This window comes from Berghia stephanieae, chromosome 3 (assembly GCF_034508935.2).
Source record: "Berghia stephanieae isolate SIO BIC M18660-M18661 chromosome 3, UCSD_Bste_1.3, whole genome shotgun sequence".
Taxonomy (NCBI): domain Eukaryota; kingdom Metazoa; phylum Mollusca; class Gastropoda; order Nudibranchia; family Aeolidiidae; genus Berghia; species Berghia stephanieae.
Genome location: NC_088362.1, coordinates 70,333,864 through 70,356,486, shown reverse-complemented (window position 1 = coordinate 70,356,486; position 22,623 = coordinate 70,333,864). Strand labels below are relative to the sequence as shown.

The 22,623-nt window shown below is 34.4% G+C and overlaps 2 protein-coding genes across 2 annotated transcripts; one reads left to right on the top strand and one right to left on the bottom strand.

Annotated features, from left to right (window-relative positions):
- Positions 1-618: 618 nt before the first annotated feature.
- On the bottom strand, positions 619-12,905 carry LOC144968345 (trafficking protein particle complex subunit 3-like). The gene is made up of 6 exons (XM_078906619.1): positions 12,727-12,905; positions 9,997-10,094; positions 8,419-8,518; positions 7,248-7,430; positions 4,469-6,625; positions 619-2,507 (listed from the first exon to the last, which is right to left on the bottom strand). The coding sequence occupies exons 1-5, from the start codon at positions 12,766-12,768 to the stop codon at positions 6,506-6,508; spliced, it is 543 nt and encodes a 180-aa protein (XP_078762745.1). The 5' UTR covers positions 12,769-12,905; the 3' UTR covers positions 619-2,507; positions 4,469-6,505.
- Positions 12,906-12,980: 75 nt separating this feature from the next.
- LOC144968344 (RWD domain-containing protein 1-like) lies at positions 12,981-21,972 on the top strand. The gene is made up of 7 exons (XM_078906617.1): positions 12,981-13,214; positions 15,488-15,565; positions 16,882-17,009; positions 17,505-17,648; positions 18,690-18,816; positions 20,189-20,251; positions 21,019-21,972. The coding sequence occupies exons 1-7, from the start codon at positions 13,142-13,144 to the stop codon at positions 21,129-21,131; spliced, it is 726 nt and encodes a 241-aa protein (XP_078762743.1). The 5' UTR covers positions 12,981-13,141; the 3' UTR covers positions 21,132-21,972.
- The last annotated feature ends 651 nt before the right edge of the window (positions 21,973-22,623 follow it).

Genomic DNA, 22,623 nt, shown 5'->3' with positions numbered 1-22,623 from the left:
ACACAGTATGTACCTCCCTGCCCGCTATGGGAGGTCAGGATCCCCACCCAGAGCGCCAGTAAAAAGGAAGAAAATAGGATAGTAAAAAGTTCTAGAATTACAATTAAAGCACCCAAGAAAAGGTAAGACAAAGGGGAAAAGGTACAAATAGGAAACAGATGTAGATCCCAAGAGCACACAATCAAAGGACTTAGTTTGAGATCACCCAGACACCAGCACAAGATCCCACTAAGATGAATACACTCAAATCTTTACCAATCATATGTTTAAAATTTAAAAATAACAATATAAAACAGAGAGATGATTTACAAGGAAAAAAATATCATCTCCAAAACTATAACTATATATTCACATGTTTCCCTTCCAGCTAAGGACTCCGGCCAGGGGCAGGAAAAAACTAAGTGATCTCACTCCAAGACAAAGACAGAAAGCAATCTGGAAAACAGATATAGGGGGATAGAAGACACAGTAAGTGCCTCCCTGCCCACTATGGGAGGTCAGGAACCCCACCCAGGGGACTCCTTGTAAAGTGCTTTGATTTACAATGCTCTATATAAAAGCTCAAGTTTGATGTTTAAAGTGGGAATAGAATTTAATCATTTCTTTAATTTTTAAAAAATTCGGTCATCCTATTTGATAGCGCACATGCTAATAATTGTGTAACATGCATCACCTGTTAAGCAGATCTGTTTTGCCGCTTTTTAAATAAAGTGATTCTAAGAGTGATTGGGCTGATTGGTCATTGTGAAGCACTTGCGTGTGGAGCATGAGCTTATTAACTATTTTTTTTGGTATCAAATTTAACTACAACTTGATTCTCCCCAGAATGACAATTACCTACAATCACATATCACATGGCCAATATAGAGGTCATTAAAAACATCAACTCAAACCTATATAAGTTAAGCAGCCCTATTGATATTGGAGTGAGTGCTTTCTTTGCTGAGCTATCGAGATTACTCTTACTTGAAACTCCAAATCATAACTTGCCATTTTCACTAATAGAGTTAAGGGAAGGGATTATATATCAATTCACAGTCCGCTCATAAAAGCACAAATTTATGAAAACGGTCAGGTTAGAAGTTTACAAAAATAAACTACAATTAATCTGGTTCAAAGAACTTTTATTTATATCCCGAAGGAAGAGGAATTTAATTAATTGATAGAGATACAATGAGTTGTCATACTTTTCAAAAGATGTATCTAAGGCAAATGTAGAAAAACTATAGCCTTTTGATTTATTCGAGTTGAGGGGTTTCGCAGCATATAATGGGAAAAAATATGAAAAAAGTTGTAGATCTGAAGTTAAAAGCACAGAAGAAAAAATAAGACCAACAGGACTGTTTCAAATAGGGAACAGAGGAGTCTATGATGATTTTTATCTATCAATGTGCAATTTTGACATTACCTAAAAGCACTATCCAGACACAATCAAAGGATCCTGCTACGAAGCAAACACTCAAATGTTTACAAAGTACAATGTATTCAGAACTACAATTATAATAGTAGATAATGTGAAGATAAATTACCTAAAAGGAACGTTATCACCATAAAAAACCAACAACAACAAAAAGGAATTAAACATGTAATGCCTCCATTTCAGCTACGGATTCCTGCGAGGACAATGAAAAAAAAAAAATTGAGCAATGTCAATTCAGATCAAAGATAAGAGCAACATGGAAAGGGAAAACATAATATATATAAGGATAGAAGACACCAAAATAGAGATGGCCTCTCCACCCACCAATGAATGGTTAAAGATCTCATCCCACTTATAAATTTTCATGTCATTCTGTGTGACCATTCATAGAGTAAGGAACAGTTGGGAATCTTAGAAAAAAAAAACATAATAAACAAACGATTTCATAACTGTAAACACAATCTTTATTTCCAAATAAAGAATGCATAAAAGCCTTGGTCAATTAGCAAAATCCTTCTAATTCAGATAGAGTCCTTTTAATTTCGGCTCTTTGCATTAAAATGTTTAGTTTATATTAAATACACAATGATCAAGAGCATGTTGTATGAGACAAAAAATAAATAGAGGAAAATGACTATGATGGAACCGGTACTGAATACAGGACAACATCTAATAGCCTGTACAAGGACTAGAAAACATTGTGTACATCTATGTGATCCAAATCAAAGATGGCTTTTTGTCTTTCTCTCTTTCTATTTCCTATCATGACCTCATGAAACTTACCCTTGATCATTTTTATATATCAAAGTCGGCTTCTCCAACATAATTTACTCAATAAATGAAATTTATAGGTTGCTGCTGGAAAATAATCCAAAATTTAAGAATTGTTGCATTTACAATCTATTTTAACTCTTTGAAGTCTGAATCTCTTTAAAATCATAATTTCTATCATTATTTATGCTGCTATGTGTAATAGTTTTTCACCAAAACAGCAGAAACAACAGTAATTCTTCAGTAAGACCCAATGGAGCCGGAGTTTATCCCATTTTCTATAGTGTGACACAGACAATAGCAATTGCTTGCTAACCTTTGGACATTTTTTAATTCAGAAAAGTGAGTGGAGCAGGCACTTATGTTGGTAACAACAAGATATGAAGTGAATAGAAAAGTGCCAGAAGACAATAGAGAATAAAAAATTATTGGCTATTGAGCTTAACTGCTGGTCAAAATTATTCGCGATGGTGGTGTACGAACGAATCGGCGGTCTCAAGAAGTGGGTGAGAGAGGGATCTAGTAATGACTTTGAGTTTGAAACGAATATTTTTGTGTTCGTGGATAGCTCACACGGTAGAGCCACGCTCTCACCTGCCAGGCGGAGTTGTCGTACCAATAAGGTCGCAGGTTCAAACCCCACCACCGCCGCGAAAATTTTTTATTCTCTATTGTCTTCTGGCACTTTTCTATTCACTTCATATCTTGTTGTTACCAACATAAGTGCCTGCTCCACTCACTTTTCTGAATTAAAAAATTCACCCCATACACCGGAGCATACTCAATGTCTCAGTCGTTTCTGTGTTATATGTTTGTGTTGAGAATATTGGCTATTGAGCTTAACTGCTGGTCAAAATTATTCGCGATGGTGGTGTACGAACGAATCGGCGGTCTCAAGAAGTGGGTGAGAGAGGGATCTAGTAATGACTTTGAGTTTGAAACGAATATTTTTGTGTTCGTGGATAGCTCACACGGTAGAGCCACGCTCTCACCTGCCAGGCGGAGTTGTCGTACCAATAAGGTCGCAGGTTCAAACCCCACCACCGCCGCGAAAAAATTTTTTATTCTCTATTGTCTTCTGGCACTTTTCTATTCACTTCATATCTTGTTGTTACCAACATAAGTGCCTGCTCCACTCACTTTTCTGAATTAAAAAATTCACCCCATACACCGGAGCATACTCAATGTCTCAGTCGTTTCTGTGTTATATGTTTGTGTTGAGAATATTGGCTATTGAGCTTAACTGCTGGTCAAAATTATTCGCGATGGTGGTGTACGAACAAATCGGCGGTCTCAAGAAGTGGGTGAGAGAGGGATCTAGTAATGACTTTGAGTTTGAAACGAATATTTTTGTGTTCGTGGATAGCTCACACGGTAGAGCCACGCTCTCACCTGCCAGGCGGAGTTGTCGTACCAATAAGGTCGCAGGTTCAAACCCCACCACCGCCGCGAAAATTTTTTATTCTCTATTGTCTTCTGGCACTTTTCTATTCACTTCATATCTTGTTGTTACCAACATAAGTGCCTGCTCCACTCACTTTTCTGAATTAAAAAATTCACCCCATACACCGGAGCATACTCAATGTCTCAGTCGTTTCTGTGTTATATGTTTGTGTTGAGAATATTGGCTATTGAGCTTAACTGCTGGTCAAAATTATTCGCGATGGTGGTGTACGAACGAATCGGCGGTCTCAAGAAGTGGGTGAGAGAGGGATCTAGTAATGACTTTGAGTTTGAAACGAATATTTTTGTGTTCGTGGATAGCTCACACGGTAGAGCCACGCTCTCACCTGCCAGGCGGAGTTGTCGTACCAATAAGGTCGCAGGTTCAAACCCCACCACCGCCGCGAAAATTTTTTATTCTCTATTGTCTTCTGGCACTTTTCTATTCACTTCATATCTTGTTGTTACCAACATAAGTGCCTGCTCCACTCACTTTTCTGAATTAAAAAATTCACCCCATACACCGGAGCATACTCAATGTCTCAGTCGTTTCTGTGTTATATGTTTGTGTTGAGAATATTGGCTATTGAGCTTAACTGCTGGTCAAAATTATTCGCGATGGTGGTGTACGAACGAATCGGCGGTCTCAAGAAGTGGGTGAGAGAGGGATCTAGTAATGACTTTGAGTTTGAAACGAATATTTTTGTGTTCGTGGATAGCTCACACGGTAGAGCCACGCTCTCACCTGCCAGGCGGAGTTGTCGTACCAATAAGGTCGCAGGTTCAAACCCCACCACCGCCGCGAAAATTTTTTATTCTCTATTGTCTTCTAACCTTTGGACAGGACACTAGTCTATCACAAAGTACTTTCCACCAGATCTAACAGACCCAGCTACCCATTTACTACTGGGAGGACAGGAGAGTCAGAAAAAAAATCGAATGCACGTGGGGTAGATATTGGTCCCTTTACGTATGAAGCAAGTGCTCTATCAACTGAGCTACCAGGACTCCCTGGTAACAACAGTAACAGGGGTGTAATTCTTGTTTCATGGGAGCCTGAGATGCATCACTGTTGGTGCTGTCTTGGTGAAAATGCTAAGATCTGATGTAAGATAAAGAGTAAAATCGAATTTTTACTTTTCTCTAATGTCCTGGTAAATTTGACCGACCTTAGACCAAAATAATCATGTATATTAGTATTAGGGTCATATTTGTAATGCTTCACCGCAAAAAGATTTACTAGCTTGAATTGTGATTAATAATCCAAAATGGAAGATCTGGCACCAAAATAAAAGCTGCAGAAGCTTCTCAAAGTGGCAAAAATGTGTCCACATATTTTCGTTTCTTCAAGAAGCTATTCCTGCTTATCTTTTTATGCCAGCCTCTAAAATTTAGGTTCACTTATTGTTTGACCAAGGCAAACTCATGAAATTTAGATTTTAGAAATATTTAGTATCAATACCATTTTGTGTCGAAGGGTTACAAAATAATATTTTGGCAGAACCGTATGATATATACGATTTCATGTGCATAAATGGCAGGCCTGTTTTAGGTCCAGAGAAAAGGAAGGTGGTGGAACAATCTACAGATTTTTAATTTGGAGTTTGTCAGTGCTTGCAAGCTCCAAAGAGAAAGTAAGAAAAATTGGACTAATTTAAGGGAAGATCAGGAATAGAACTCAGCAAATCTCTCCTCAGCCAAGAAGAAGGCAACAAAGCCGGAGAAGATGGAGAGATTCGTCAATAGTCTATGCTCAAGCTGGAATAAAGGGCCTAAGTAAGTAAGTAAGTAAGTAAGCAACTCTCTCCTTGTATTTCCAGCAAAATGCTACCAAAAGTCTAGCACAAATACCAACAACAAACCTCAGTTTGAGGATAGCACTCAATCTATTGCACTTAATATTGTTAAAACCTTTTTTTTAAAAAATGATCAATTCTATATATATTTCAGAATGTGTTTCCATAGATAAACAGGGATTAGAAAATTAAGAAACATACTTGCAACGGAGTGAGCATAAACTTATTGATGATTTACAAACGAAAGGATGAAATGAATTATCACATCAAATGATCAAAATAAAACATTCATGATGCATGTATCATTCATCCAATGACTAATTTCCACAATACCTCAACTTCAACCCCCTCACATATTCAATTCCATCAACTCACATACTAAACTTATCTCAAACATTCACCTTCCACACACTCTCACATTCCCCTTCCACAAACTCAACACATTCACCGTCCACAAACCTACACATTCACTTCCAACAAATTCACACCTGCACAATTCACACATTCACCTTCTACACACTCACACATTACTCACATATTCAACTTCTGCCAGCACACATCACAAGTTAAATAAAACAAGACTCGCCTCTGGAGAAAATATAAATATATAACTATATTTTTCAAATAAATGAATAAATAAATAAATAAAGTGGTATAGTGCTAATTGTATGAATGGTATTGACATTCTGTAAAGTGCTGCTAAGGACCATGTAGTGGTATCAAGGACAATATAAATACTTTTTAAAATTATTTTATTTATTTCTCAAAATAACTAAAATGCAAATTTAAAGTTTTACCTAAAATATAATATATAAACATATTTCTAGTATGTATGATGCACGTTTCAATATAAATGCAGATAAACCAGTGAATCTTCTTTTTTTTAAACACTTGTGGCAAATTTTCACCCCAATTTTGGTCTAAAGAAGCCCGATTCTGCTCATATTGGTGTAAAAAATCTACCAATTTATCAATTATATTTACACATGAGGCAAGCCTATCCACTAACACACTCTCCGTGACAGCAATCTTGTCATTCCTCAGCAATCATCAACCATCTACAATCTCGCAATCCTCAATCCTCTCCAGCAGGTACAGCATCTTCCAGTTTCTTGATAAATTTCAGCCTTATTTCCGTCACGTTATCTCCCTTCAAGGCATCTTGGACAAACCTTACATCCACATCCATTTGTACCTTGAGACAGATTAGCATATTGTAAAAAAATACAAAAAACAATTTGATAATACTGACAATTACATGCTTTAATAATCATCATCATCATCCCATTATTATTTCTACCATCTTGATAATGATAATAATAATAATAATAATAATAATAATAATAATAATAATAATAATAATAATAATAATAATAATAATAACAATAATAATAATAATAATAATAAATATATAATAAATAAATCAAATGACTATCAGGCCAAAATGAACTGGGACAAAACTAAATGGACATAATCCGATGTGCACTTATTTGCAGGTCTGATAACCCAATTCCTTATGGGCTCATTGTTGTAATGGAAATCTCAAAAAATGATGCAAAATATTGTCCATTACAACAATGTTAAACTAGGCCCGTAAGTGGGTTCGAATGTCAGACCTGCATATATGTACACATTGACATAATCCAATCAATAGATTCAGTGGTGTGTGACATTTTTAGATACCTACTGCAGAGATTTTATTTTAGAATCTCAATGGAGCTTACAACGCTTTAAGCACCAGATAAATAAAGATTCAAGGACAGCTTGTTTTCTTTATTTTACTAATGTTAAATAAAAATCCTTGTTTAGAAACGTACCATTTCAAGGGCACCTCTAAGCACACCGCAAAGAAGGTTGGAGTAGTTGAGATTAGAGTGGCCAGGTGGGAGTTCTACAAACTCAGTTAATGGATTGGTCTCCAGCATCAGAGAAAATTCATCACCTGCAGGACTCCAGTTACTGATCACAGGTGTCAAACCCAAGTATGTCTTGAATGCATGCTACATAGGGGAAAACAATACAGATGCAGCAAATAATACTTAAGCTAAATTTATCTACCACACTCAAAACCTGGAGTGAAATCAGTGTATAGTATAAACTGAATTTTAAAAAAATAATAATAAAAATTGAGCGACAAAGTAGCTCTGGACAAAGGATATAAATTGTTCAAAATATTTTCAACTAAAAGAACGTCATTGTCTTGAAAAGGTTATAAAATATCATACGACCTATTAAAACCTAAAATATGACATGATATAAAATATAATCAAAGTATCATCTCATTGCTTTTGGGTGTTTTTTAAAAAACGTTTTTTTCACTCATTCTCTAAAAAATGTATTCTTTTTCAAAAATTGAAACAGTCAAAACTGGTATACATCTTTTTCTGAGTATTGTTCTCTTGTGTTATTTCTTTGAATGTTTTTATTTAACAGTATGCATTACAACGTCAAAAGGAATGCTTCCAACCCAGGATCCTCTTCGTACCTGATGTTATAACTGCCATTTAAAGAAAGAAAACATCTTCTAGACTAAAATTAAAACATATTGTGTTCAATTTTAAATTTAAGAGCGCATGGTGCAATTCCATATTTATTTTCAGCTCAAGCGTAAAGGTGACATGGTATACTGACGATTGTCATTGACCAACAAAATCCAGCTCGAATCATGGAAGCACCAAATCTGATGTCATTCTCAAGGTTCAGCTTATTATTCAAGTGATATAGCAGTCAGTCATCGCTTTCTACACTAGATGTGAATGCCAAAAATATAAAGTTAACTTTGATAAGGACAAAGATGGCACCCAATAGCTATGGGAATTTACTCTTGACTCGTCTGATAACCAATAATGAGTTTGCTTTTTAATAGCTCCTTTAACTCTTCTCTCCTATGCCTAAATCTGAAAAAGTTTTACTGGGGATAAGATTGATTTTCACCTAAAGAGGCATTTGACAGGGAGAAACAGTTTCACAATGGTTCTCTTTTATTACTTTTGCAATGATGTCTGCTGTTTCCCTGAAGTCAGAACATCGACCAATATTGAATCTTGCCAGAAAGTCCTCTATCAACCTGACACCCATATTGTAACCCCTGAAGAATAAACAAAAACAAACAAAAATCAAAATCTATGTGTATGAAAACAAACCTCACCTTTATGTGACTTATCATAAATATGATATTTTGTTGAGGTGCAACAAATGCTGAACATTTATTATTAAAAAAATCAAATATGAACTTAAAAAATATCAGCATGCGTGAAGAATGAATGGTGTTTTAAAATGAAGAAAAAAAAAGCTTTTTTTTTTTTTCATTTTGATCTTGTATTCAATTTTGGCAAACAGTTCACCGAGTTCATAAGATCAAATCCAAGGGTCAAATATTTCATATAAGAAACATTCAGTCTAAGAATTGGAACGAAAAATTAAAAAAAAAATTATATCAATATTAATCATGGAGAGAACAATACATTACAAGACAAATTCATTTCACCTGCCACATCACAATCGTTAACATTCACTTAAAGTAAATATAAAGCATTAAAGGACCACACTCCTTGGCTTAGATTCAGCAGTTTCAGTTTTAAAATAAAACAATTTTTGGTGATTTTCTATTATTGTTCCATCTTTGACAGTGTCTTAACCTCAGAACTAGAAAAGCTTGGTAAATTGTATTCTACAATAATATGGTGATAAATTTTTTTGTTGAAAAGTTACCAAAATGAACTACAACAATAACTACTTCTTCTTCTTCTAGGTTCCATGCCTGGTCCAGGCTTCGGATACTGCATGAATTATCTCTCTCCATTCCTCCCTGTCTCTTGCTTTTTCAAACAGCTCTTGGATTGTTAGGTTGGTGAAGCCCTTCAGTTGGTCTATGAGGTTTTTCTTTGTCTCCCGGGCGCGTTTACCAGTATTTTTCCACAACTTGCCAGGTATTCATTCTTATCTTTCCTTACTATGTGTCCGAAAAGGATAGTTGTCGATCCACTATTAAGGGCATTAGTTTCCTTTGTTGGTATGTTTGTTTTAGCACTTCTTCGTTCGTTTTGTGTGCAGTATACGATATTCTCTGCATCTTCTCACAGCACCACATTCAAAGCTTCAATGTTCTTTTGTGTTTCTGCATTTGTAGTCCAGCTTTCGCATCCGTATAACAAGATTGGCCACACGTAGCACTTCAAGACTCGGAATCTAATCCCGAACGACATCTGTTTGTTTTTCAAAATGTTTCCCGGGTCCATGAAGAAAACTTGAGCATTTATATAGCGGAATATCCTCTAAAAGTACTCAAAGTACTTTACAAGGGGGCCCTGGCCAACAACAGGACGAGACAAGTTGCCTGTTAAGCGATAATACAATTTTTTTCAACGGAGACAATATTGTTAACGGTCAGGTACTCATTTTAAACCTGAGTACGGGAAGAAAATGTAAGTACAGAGGTTTTTCAAGAACTCCACATAGCCACACTACTACTACTACTTCTACTACTACTACTACTACTACTACTACTACTACTACTACTACTACTTTTATTAGTACTACTACTACTTTTATTAGTACTGAACTTACATTCTGTCAAGCTGTTTGTTAACTTGTTCATCATTTTCATAATCCTTGATCAGCTGGGCAACCAGAGCTCCATAAGTCAGAGTAAAAAGCTCACCATTCTAAATGAAAAGAAAATCAAATCAACTTGAATAACTGAGTACATTATACAGATTAGAAAGAAAGTAACTCAAAACTCCTCTGGACTAAATAATATGAGATACAATTTGCTGCCTAAACAGGTTACGATCTCTAATTGACAAATGAATTTATGTAAATACTTTTTCATTTTTCCCAAAAGGATGGATGATAATAGTCAGCGGTTATTATATAACTTTAAGCAAGACACAAATGATCAAAATAGTTAATGTGACGTCATCAGAGCCATTTAGGAATATCAGGATAGCTCATAGAGTCACGAAACACAGAGAGGGCACTCAGTTCTTGAGTTATGCCAAATTGAAAGTGACACTGCCATGAAATTCAGGGCTAACCACAGATGTACTACACGTGTAATCATCTGCCCTTCCCTTCTGCATTTAGCGCAGAAACGAAACGACCACACCTTCCAATTTATTACTTATATAAAGCACACTCAACCCCTCTTTTTATTGTTCCCATTTTCTTCATGTACCGAATAAAAGCAAGAAGTATTTATTTAACATTTTCATTTCAAGTAACTTGTTTTCAATTGTATTTATTGTCAATAAACATAAATGAGATAATGATAACGAAAATGATGGTGAAAAGATGATGATGATGATGATGGTGGTGGTGATAGCGTGTGAGTTTGTGTGTATATATCAATATAAGTCAATATAATAGAGAAAGATTGATATCTATGAGAAAATCAATTTTCTTTTATTAAAATGAAGTATTTATTGCAGTTAATCATTCTTCCTCTTGCATAATAACTACTAATAAACTAGGTTCTCTCTCTCTCCAACATGCCATCAATTTTTTCATGATGATAGCACCGTGCATGGCACGAGTCTGTCTCAGCTGCCTCATTGCTCAGTGATAACTTATCAATGGCTGAGCGACAAGCAGGCTGAGTGCTTTCTCCCGTGGTTTATTTAAAACTGACCTCGTTACTTTTAAACAAAAAAAAGCAAATGAGAGCTGAATCAATGATTCAAGATAGACATTTTTTTTTAAGGTGGCGTTTTTATGCATCTCTTGTGGAGGTGTACAAAAACACACCATCTTTATGCACCTCCATTGGAGGTGTACAAAAATTCACCATTTTTATGCACCTCTGTTGGCGGTGCTGGTTAATTAATGAAAATGTTGCTGCTTGAAGCTTGCAGGAAAAAATAACGATAAGTGTTGAATTGTAAGCTTCAATAAATTAAACGAAGACAGAGACAGTGGATATTTAGGGTTTCCCCTTTATCAACAAAACACGATGAATAAGAGAAGTGTGAATGGCATAGTTAAGGTGAATATAAACATAAACAATGATGGGACAGGAAATAGAATACCCCTTTGTAAGGAAGTACGAATTAATTTATGTCAATATATATTAATATTAATCAAATTAATTAACACACCATTTTTATGTACCACCGTTGGGGGTGTAAACGCGCGATGTAGAAATAGTCCTATAGAAAAAAGAGGTTTCTTATCTTATTTTCTGTGAATAGACCCATATACGTCCATGAGTTTTAGATAGTTTTAGATTGTAGTTTAGCATACTGCTTAGTGATTACCTATGTACGTTTATACAATGATAATAAAATAAAGAATTACAATAATAATTTAAAAATCAAAGGTAAAAAGAAACATGGGACACAAATACTGATCTCAATGACCAAAATATAAATAAATAAATAATTTTAGAAAATTAAAATTGAAGTTTTTTTAAACATGATAAAACGGTTTTGAAAAACATAATAATAATTTAAAAAAACAATAAAAAAAAAACAATAAAAAGACAAAGACGCAGTAAACGAATAAACTGTTGATAATGACAAAATATAAAATAACAATCGACGTTTACATATAAGTGCAAGTCGATAACACATTGAATGGTACCGATGTTGTTTTAGAAAATATAATTAATAATAATAATAATAATAACAACAATAATAATAGATTCATTCAAATTATTAAAAATATGTCCAGTTAGAAACTATAACAATAAAAATGATTTCTTTTTCAATAAAATAAAATTTGTTTTTAAATGTCCACAATGGGAATGGAACCTAGATATGTCTTTCAAGGTTAGATTCTTGAAAATACAGGTAGACATTTTGCAATATCTTTAAATTAAAGTGAAGGCATATTGAAGTGCTCCCAGTTTTCATAATAATAATAATAATAATAATAATAATAATAATAATAATAATAATAATAATAATAATAATAATAATAATAATAATAAATAAATAAATAACATGAATAATAATAAATAAATAAATAACATGAATAAGTTTAAGTTTAGCCGAGGCTATGTCTCGTCTGTCAGTTTGTTGGTAAGTAACCGCATTTGATTTTGGGAAGAAACGAAGCAATTCATCGCAATATTACTGTGACTAAAAGAGGGATTTATTATATTCGAGTTGTAAAAAAAAAAATGACAATTGTTGAACAGCCTCTTTATTTGATGTGGTTATTATTATTATTATAGATCTAGATAGATAATTATATCCAAATCTGCCCCTCCCATTCTTCTTCTTCTCTCTTGTCTAGTCAGTGAAAGTTCAACATATCGTTGTGATAAAGGAATCACTAATCTTGACTTGGACTTACTACTTTCTTTGAATCTCCAATTCGACTGCTTTGTCTTGACATGATTTCACCAAACACGTATACAGTTATAACAATGAGTGACCAAATTTAATTTACTAAAGTAACAAGAAATAGAAAAGGAGACTCGTAACTCATAAACACTAAACACTAGAAATTAAACAGAATGGCCTCCCTTGGTTAAAGAAAAATAATAGAGTTCTTTTGATTTGTTAATAGTAACCCGGAAACAAATGTTTCGACTAATCAACGTCCATATAACAAAAGTCATCCTTTTACAACATGGCTGCCAGCATGAAAACCTAAGTTAGCTAAAAATGAGTTGATAAATTTTTACATATTTGTTTACAGGAATGCTAAGGTTGAGAACTAGTATAAAATACTCAAGTGAACCCAGTTATATTAATATACTACCATCATGACAGATTATTTAGAGGAACAAAAGAATGAAATTGAGGCACTGGAATCCATTTACCCAGATGAAATCGAAAGTAGGAATTTTTTTTTTTACTTTGATAACCAATTCTCAATTTAATTCTATCGAAGGCCGCCACCCATGGGACCCCAAAATAAGTGCCCGCACAGATCAGATATTTTCATGAGTTGGAGTAGGCATATACAGTATACGTGAAACTGATCCGAGTCCCGACATTACTACCCCCCCCCCCTCTCTCCTCTCTCTCTCTCTCTCTCTCTCTCTCTCTCTCTCTCTCTCTCTCTCTCTCTAATCTCTTGGCACTTTGGTAACTCCTGTCCAGTGGCCGCCAATAGGATAGGCTCACTGTAACTGTAAGGTGAACCTTATTGTTGGAACTTTATTTTTGGTTCTTTGCTGTTTTGGTCACCACGGCCATGGCGTTAATTTTGAACCTATGTAGCTAATTTTTGTATCATTTTAAAGGGCACAAAACAAGCACTCTAACATTGTATTTCATCCTTAATTCCTGATTGTATATCTCAGAAAGCTAATGAAGTAAACATTTATCAATTTTTTAATTACTTAAGAACTTTTAAAATTATGGCTTCCTTTTACTTTTAGTTATACTTGAGATACATGATGCCGATAGACAATTAATTGAAGAATATGTCTGCCAAATTTCATCAACATTGATACACTCGCTCACTATTTTATATAGTATATTTATTTATATAATAACTCTGTAACCGTTAGTCGTAGAGAAACAAATAAGGTATTGTCGTGAATAGATTTCAACATCTCATTCATGATGAGATAATAAAATAAATAAAATATCTCCACCGAAGTGAGCGGTCATCAATGAATTGGGGGTCTCTGTTTAGAGATCTAAATAGGTGTCGCCACTTAATCTAAGACTAAGCGGGAATCACCAAAGACATACAAAATACGCCGATGGGCATCTCCATGCTGCATCTATGGGCATCTCCATAATATGTATATTATGGGCATAGCAATAGACTAAATCTGCTGACAATAACGCAAATTATCCTGTTCTCAGCTGGTAAGGTTAAACTACTAATATCAAACGAAGTTAACACAACATGTTAAATCCACTAGTCCATGCAGAAAGAGAGAATGTGTAAAGCGAGTATCTGACCAAATAAAAAAAAAAAATTTAATAAAACCCTACAAGGACAAGCGTGTTGTCTCATCCGACATGTTAAGAATTGTAATTCCTCAGTAAAGGAACTCACGACAGTACTTCACGGACATTAAACAGTTCACACCATCTCTCTCTCTCTCTCTCTCTCTCTCTCTCTCTCTCTCTCTCTCTCTCTCTCTCTCTCTCTCTCTCTCTCTCTCTCTCTCTCTCTCTCCCTCTCTCCCCTCCTTCCTCTCCCTCTCCCTTCCTCTTCAAAGTTTTAGTTTATAGAATCACAATACTGAAAACCTTATGGACTAATTTAAAATAACACAGAACTAAATTTTAAAAAATCAATACGACTATCAGCTGTACTGGAGTACTGCTAGTTTCCTGTGTTCTTGATTGAGAATGCCATGATATGGCAGAGCTAAAAATAAAATAAACTTCTCTTCATTTTGAATTAAATCACTGACTTGTTTGTTGTATATACAAGCATGCCTACCATACATTACAAATTTCAGGGACATTTTACAGATAAATCCTCAAACTTCAGGAACAATACGTTTCGCAATACTAATGTCTTAAAAAACAGTCAAACGTCTGATATAAAGAGCATAATATGGTTACAATGATGCTAGAGATTATTAATATTTTTTAATTTTTAAACCATACTTTTCAACATTTTTTGGGCATTTTATTGTTTTTGTTTTTAAAAGTTTTTATTTGTTTTCTTTGTACAACCCGATATTAAAAAAAGAGTGATTGCTTTCATTTTATTTCATATCCCATCAAGTCATCAAACTTTGTCCCATATAATTAGATATGTTTGTTATCCATTGTATTCACATTCTAAAGGTCTGTATAATTTCAACATGGCATGAAGTTCTACTAGTAAAATCTTGACAACCCACACATTGAGAGAGAGAGAGAGGGAGGGGGGAGGGGGGGGAGGTACGTGTTTATTGTACTTTATCTCTTCATAATTAAGACTCTTTAATTTTTTAAGGTCTTGACTCCAAATTAAGAATAATCATTTCATATTCTAATGGCTATGTGGTCTTGCGGCATGACACCTGCCTTCGGACCGGGACTGGAAACTCCTGGCAGGGTTCAAGTCTCACTCTGAGTGGCATAGAGTTGAGTCCCTGGTTTTATCTTGATACTGTCTGACCTTGTTATGTCATTTCACCTTTGCATTTCAGTTTGTGAGACAGAACCACACTATGTATTCAAAATGTCAGTCACGCCTCAAGAGTCTGAAAAAACTACAGACGAGCCAAGTAGGTGTTATTATGCATAGTAGTTAGTAGCCAACATTTTAAATTTATGTTTTACCTTGTAGAAGACAAGGAAATGTATCGGAGAAAAAATGTGAGAAGTAAGCAATGTTAGTGCTGAGAGATAAAGGGTGTATGGAAGAATCGGAACAAAATGAAAAGAGAATAAGTATGAAATAGTCAAACTTCCCCAGCAATTTTTGTCTCTTATAAGCATATGACAGAAATTAATTTTGAGTGATAGAGACAACTATTAGTTCTCATTAATCCCACAAACATCCCCCTGTGAGGTGACTTGCTCAAATCCACACAGCACGTGGCAACTGAGGTAAACCCAGTTATTGCTCTATAACATAGCAGAGATCAAAAGTGCTTGTAATGTCAATATAATTGGTGTATACACAGACTTGGGTGGAGAAAAAACATGTAGCAAGGGATTTAGATCCACCCCCCTCTTAGAGAGCTTTGTTTGCTTCTGATCAAAGAATGCAAAGTAATCAAAGCTCTGACATTGTCCTTTGATTGTCTCAAATCCAATCAAACAACTTATCGAGATGACATATTAGATTTTTATTAACAGACCAATTCCTTTGCTCATCAGCCAATCAAAATTGCTTTCTGTTCACAGAAGAAGTTCCTGTGTATAATGTGGAGGTCATTCCCTATCTAGAAATATTAAAACCCTCTGAAACGACCTTACAAAATATACACACAATTGTTGCTCAAATGAGAAGTTAAAATAAAACTTTGCACTTTTCTGAACTTGTCTGATGACAAGCCTTTTGTAAGGCGCAGTGAGTATTTTCTTGTAGTATGGTAGAGTACTTAACAAATGCAATGTATATTATTGTTATTATTATTATTATTATTATTATTATTATTATTATTATTATTATTATTATTATTATTATTATTATTATTATTATATATATTATTATTATTATTATTATTATTATCATTATTTTTTTTTTTTTTTTTATTTTTTTTTTTAAATATTATTATTATTATTATTATTATTATTGTTATTATTATTATTATTATTATTATTATTATTATTATTATTATTATTATTATCATCATCATCATTGTCATTGTCATTAAGGAAATTTGTGTAAATATGGTTAAACTAGGCTGCAAGTTATTCCAAAGCATTTGTAAGTGACAATTCATATGATTAAGAGCGGAAATCATGCAGAATCATGATTTGTCTTGTTTTGTTGGGAATTTTCTTTGGGGTGGGGAGGGGGTTCTTCCCCCCGCCCCTCCACCCTCTCCTCCTAAAATTGAATATCTGTTTCTCATTTACTTGATCTATTCAGTGTCAGCCATCATAGAATTCACATACACTCCAGACTATCCAGACTCTGCACCAGGGATGGAAATTGTATCGTCAGAAAATCTTGAAGATCATCACCTGTCTATATTGAAAGAATTAATGTTGGGTCAGGTATGCATTGCCCTTGTTAGAGTCACGTTTTTTGTGTTTTTTTTTTTTTGCTTATGGTGCTGACAATAAGTTTGTACCTTGTCGAGAACATCAAAGGAATTTTTAAAATAACAAACCATGCCCTTGGAATGGCACAGTGAGTAGCCATTAACCAGGCATTCCTCAAAAGAAATTGATCTAAACTTTCAACTGAGCATCTGATGTCAAGAGGAATCACTCATTGTTGTCCAAAGAATAAGTGTGCATGAAATAATAAAGTTATTCAACAATTTTTCAGAATATCATGTTGTGGACATAAAAATAAAGTGATGTTTGTCAAACTTAATGGGGAACGCTCATTATACAGCATCTAATTCACCTACTATCTATTTACATTGACACTTCAAAGTTAGAGTGTCACGATATAAGCATTATACTATCTTTGTTTTCTCAACAACGTCCTGCCATTAGTCATGTATCTGTAAAATGATAAGGGATTCTTTTTTCTCATCACAGGCTGAGGAGAATCTAGGCATGGCTATGATATTCACCATTGTCTCTGCTGTCCAAGAAAGCATGACAGATTTAATGGAAAATATGGTCAAGGAGAGGGAACATGCTGCTGAGAAGAAATTGTTGGAGCATGAAGAGGCTGAAAGGGTTAGAGAGAGAGCGTGTTTTCTTTTCTTGTCATTCTTTTTTTTTTTTCAATGTAAAGAAATTTGTTGATAATCATCATTTAATTTTTTTTTTGTTTGTTTGTTTTTGTTTTGCATTTTTATCATAATTTTGTAGGGCAAGGAAAATGTGTGGAGTTGGTGTTAAAGCCATCGAACACGTTAGGTGGAGATTGCCCTATATACATTTTATTTCTTATTATATTTATTAATGTCTTCAAATCCTGGGGAAGGCCCTAGGGATTTTCATCATGAATCATAGTTTTAAAGACTCCTTTCCATGTAATCTTAATGCAGACAAACTTTAAAGGAGCGGTATCACCTTTAAGATAATTTTATCATGTTGAAAATGAAAACTTTTTTTATTGCATCATTCACTTGTAGATATTTTTAAGTGATGAGATTTTATATGTCTATGGCACAATATCCACTTAAATGTGCTCAAATCAGTAGACCACAGAGCTGGAATATGACTATGACTTTGTGCTTATTTTTATCTTTTTGGCGTTGAAAATATGTTTTGCGGGTTGCTTGCTTTTAAGAGATTTGTAACAATTGGGGAAAGAGAATAAAACAACAATAGATAGCTGATTGATATCAAATTTCTATTTATAACGTGTGAGAAAGAGCGGACTTTATAAATTGCCAGTGTATTGTAGATCAACTGTGTTCAAGAATACTCTACTTTATTGCAGCATGTTTTCTCACCATAATAATGAGAAATGAGTGGTGTTCAATATACAGTTAACTGTATTGTGAGTTTCGGGATTTTGTTTATTTTTTATGGATACGGACAAATCGCTGCCATTATTTAAAATGTGCATTTCTTGGAATGCTTTAATGTGATTTCGAACTGTTCAACGCTCAGAAAAGTGTATGAACAGGGGATTTTTAAAAAATGATCTACTCCCCTAAACCTTTAAAGGCGTTACAATCATGTTATAGCTTTTTGCCCTTTCTTATGATTACTGAAAAGTAAATTACTATTTATGGTTATTTTTTTCCCTCTTTTTTATTTGTCCAGAAAAAATTTGAGGGAACTCGTGTCACTGTTGAAACATTTATGGCATGGAGGACAAAATTCAATGCAGAAATGGCAGAAATCAAAAGATTGAAAGGAATAGTTGATGAAGTCAACAAAAAGCCCACAGGTATGAACATATTTTTTTCCTTCCTAATTGAAACTGCTTAGGGTAAAGTCACTTCAAACGTTAAGTGGAAATTTCAGTTTCTCACAAATATAAAATTTAAATAAATGATATGAAAGGAACAGATCTACCAAGATTTATTTTTCTTAGTCTCATGCTGTCAAGTAGAGCAAAGTTGTTCTTTCAGCAAGACTGTTCTTATTATACAGATGATCTCAAAGGATCTCTTGTTAACATGAGAAAAAAAGTAAACAAATTCACAATTATATTTTTGATCATTAATTATGTAATATACAGTCCAAGCCGGTATTGGGGACGCCGCTTAATTGGGACAGCAACTTTATTGGGACGATTCCTTGGGAACAGAATTCTTTCTTCATACAAAAGTTACACCCTTTCCAATTCCTGGCCGCTTATTTGGTATGGCCCGTCGGTTAATGAGGACGAAATTTGACAATAGTCGTCCCCATAAAAGTAACGAGCTTTTTCGTTGTCTCCAATTTAAAACGATGGTTCATAAAATGCAAATTAGTCTAGCCGGACGGTCATCCGGATGTATGGTCGTACCATTCATCAAAGAGGTGTGAACAATAGACTTTACCTGTATCCCCAGTTAGTGTATCGCGACAGTAAATTGAGTGTGTTGTCAAACCGTGTGTTATAGTCATCACAGAGATGTGAACAATAGAATTTACCTGTATTCCTTGGCAGTGTCATTGACTGCCATCGTTACGCACATGGTCATGGGTCAACTGACCAATGGTGCGATGGGTAATGAGTGATAGCTTTGTTTGCTCAAGACTGTCCCTGCCAAATGGTTTGTTTGTTCAATTAGACCAATGGGTAGACACTTAATCAATCACTTACTTATCGATGGTCGACAGATCAAACCTCTGAAGTCTGACATCAGAGGTCTGATCTGCCCAAAATCAAATAAAACATGGTGCGCAAAGCTCGTATGCAGACTTCAGATTTTTGATCCACTGATCGTGAAATCGAGATTTTGGAGGTTTGATCCGCCAACCATCGTTATGCTTCTGATAAGAGTGGCATATTCGTTAATTATTTTGTGCAGTTAGAGTTCATCTCTCCTCTGTGGATCAAATTAGCAGTCAAGTGCCATTGAAGTAACCCAAATTAGATGTCAAACAAGTCTCCCTGATTACTATGTGGACTATGATAAATCTGAAAAATTGCTCAATTTCATGTCCACCGCTTAATTGGGACAATTTGTCAGGAACCGAGCTGTTCCAATAAACTAGCTTGGGCTGTACTTTAAATCTAGTTAAATCGTTCTAGTACATTTAAGCTCATATCAGATATGATTAATTTATCAAAGATAAATGATTTTCTATAAATTACCATCTATTTTTAGGAAAAGCATTGTTCTTGAGTGACCAGTCTATGAATGATTCTGATGTTAAATTCTTACAAGATGGTAAGCTTTTTTGTTTCCCTTTAATATTTTGTATAGTTTGTTCAGGTCACTTTTTGACTGGCTTGCAAAGAAAATTAAACCCGAAAGTCAGGGTTATTCCAGCTAATTTATAGCCCCCTAAAATAGTCCCTCCTTGACTTCACAATGTTTATATTGTTTGTCTTTAAAGTTGGTTGGTCTATGAGTTGATTTCATATTACAATGGAATAGTCGCACATAATTATATGATTTTATATTCCAACATACTCTATTTTTCATTGTTTTTCTTGTTTTTAGTTCAATATATCGATAAGAAGTCCAATTAAGAGCTTTCACAGATTTTTATTTATTTATCTTGTTCAGCATGTGTTGGAGATTTTTTTTTTTTTTTGGTTTTTCTGGGAATTTTGATTTGTAAAAAATCCTTTCCATGGATTCACTATGCCCAAGGCCCTTTTTAATGTTTGAAATTATATCTTTATTCATGTGAATTTTTTATTTCTATATTGTGTTCTAAAAACATTATCAAGCTGTTATTTAATTTTAAAGTGTTTGAAATCTAGCTTCTTTACTTTATTCAGATCATTTATTTAATGAGAACTGTTTTATTTTTTTCAAAAACATTATATTTTGATAACCTGCGGTATGGCAGTTCTATATCATATTCTAGAAACAACTACCACGCTTTGAATTTTGTTTTAAGGAAAAGTCGATGTTACAATATGATTTTCCCATCCCTAATATTGTCTTATTTATCGTTTTTTGTCTTGTTTCTATCTTGACATCAGAGGGAGACACGCTAGAGGTGGATGAATCTTTATTTGAAAACATGGAAGATTTAGATCTGGATGAAGATCTAGATGATGATGATGACGACAATGATCCAGACTATATGCCTTGAATCAATTATTTATTTACCTTGAATGTTATGTCAATGAGTGAGTGAAATGGATATGAGTGTGTGAGCATTATACAATTTAATTCACGTGGCATGTAACTGATGTACCGATTAGAAAATTAATAGAACTAGAACAGAGTCCTCTTTCTTTGTAAAAGAGATTTCCATTTTAAAAATATGAAATTCACTGCTCTGTTTGCTTTGAGGTAACTAGACTGTTATTATGCCAGCGTGAATTTGTATAGATTGTTGTATGTTTGTTTTTTGTTTTTGGGAAGGGGGGGGGGGGGGGGTGTTTTTTTTGTGATGGCCTTTTACTGCTGTAATTGGAATTGAGGCTATATTAGCCAGTGAGTGTGAGGGCTAAAATGGAATTCTGTATGTTATTTATGCAATTTACGAAATTGATTGGAATGAAAATCCATATCAGTTTTACGAAGAAAGGTCCTTACTTATGTTGGCAATATAATATAGTTAATAATATTGACCGGCATGTTTCGAATGGTGATGATGTGTGAGTTTGATTGTGATATTTAACAAATTAACCCTTTACAAGCAGGGTTTGATTGTCATCAACCTTACATCTTTCTAACTGATTTCACATATAGAGCAGTCACAGGGATCCTAAAGTTATATTGCTGTTATTGATCTATAGTTGAAAAAAGTTTTAGGTATGCAGTTAAAACCAAATAAAAAAAGAGAAATTATTATTAAAAAGAAATTTAGTTTTTCTGTTAAAGGGTTAAATGCATTTTTATGTATATTGTGCTGCTTGGTGAGAGAGCAAAGTTTTTCTTGCTAAAAGTGCCAGCGATTATATTGATTAAATTTTAATTGAATCTGATTTCCATTGAGTTTTGATTGTCTTTCTATATGCCACTCTCATACTGACTTGGATTAAGCCTGCATTGCATCCGACTTTTTTTCTTATCTTTTTACTTAATTAGGCATTTCACTCCTCCAGGAGCATAGCCACCAATGCTACGATTTTGAGCTAACCTCTCCACATCCTTCCTAAGCAATCCAGCCCCACTACTTCTGTTGGATCTGCTGCTCAGCTGGTGTGTTTCCATGTTGCCACCGCTCTTCATTGGTTATTTTCTCCAGCCACCCTATTTTGTAGGTCCACCTCAGACATAAGTTCAGAAATGTCTGTGTCCTCTTGCGCAATATTTTTGTTCTCCAAGTTTCGAAACCAATCCTAGATGTAATAGCTCGGTCTGTACTACATTTTTTGTCAACGACACTCCCAAGGAGGTAAAGGACTCCACCTGATGATAGGCTCACCATTCAATGTGACTGGTGTTTTGGCAATATTGTTTAATTTCATCAACTCTTGTCTTCTTGTGATTTATTTTGAGCCTTTTGCTTGCTGATGATTTAACTAGGAAAGTTGTTTTATCCTGCATGTACCCTTGATTGTTAGTCAAGAGGGCAATGTCATCCGAAATATCAGAACCTTCCAGTGTCGTTCAGAGTGTTCACTGGATTTCAT

Bases quoted from the DNA above. Each gene is read 5' to 3' on its own strand.
- LOC144968345 (XM_078906619.1), bottom strand. From the start codon at position 12,768: ATGTCAAGACAAAGCAGTCGAATTGGAGATTCAAAGAAAGTA. The intron at 7,431-8,418 runs GTAATAAAAGAG...TCCCCTATGTAG, and splicing joins CAGCAGACATCATTGCAAAA to CATGCATTCAAGACATACTT. The intron at 6,626-7,247 runs GTACGTTTCTAA...ATCTGTCTCAAG, and splicing joins TTAGAGGTGCCCTTGAAATG to GTACAAATGGATGTGGATGT.
- LOC144968344 (XM_078906617.1), top strand. From the start codon at position 13,142: ATGACAGATTATTTAGAGGAACAAAAGAATGAAATTGAGGCACTGGAA. The intron at 17,649-18,689 runs GTTAGAGAGAGA...TTATTTGTCCAG, and splicing joins AGCATGAAGAGGCTGAAAGG to AAAAAATTTGAGGGAACTCG. The intron at 20,252-21,018 runs GTAAGCTTTTTT...TCTTGACATCAG, and splicing joins TGTTAAATTCTTACAAGATG to AGGGAGACACGCTAGAGGTG.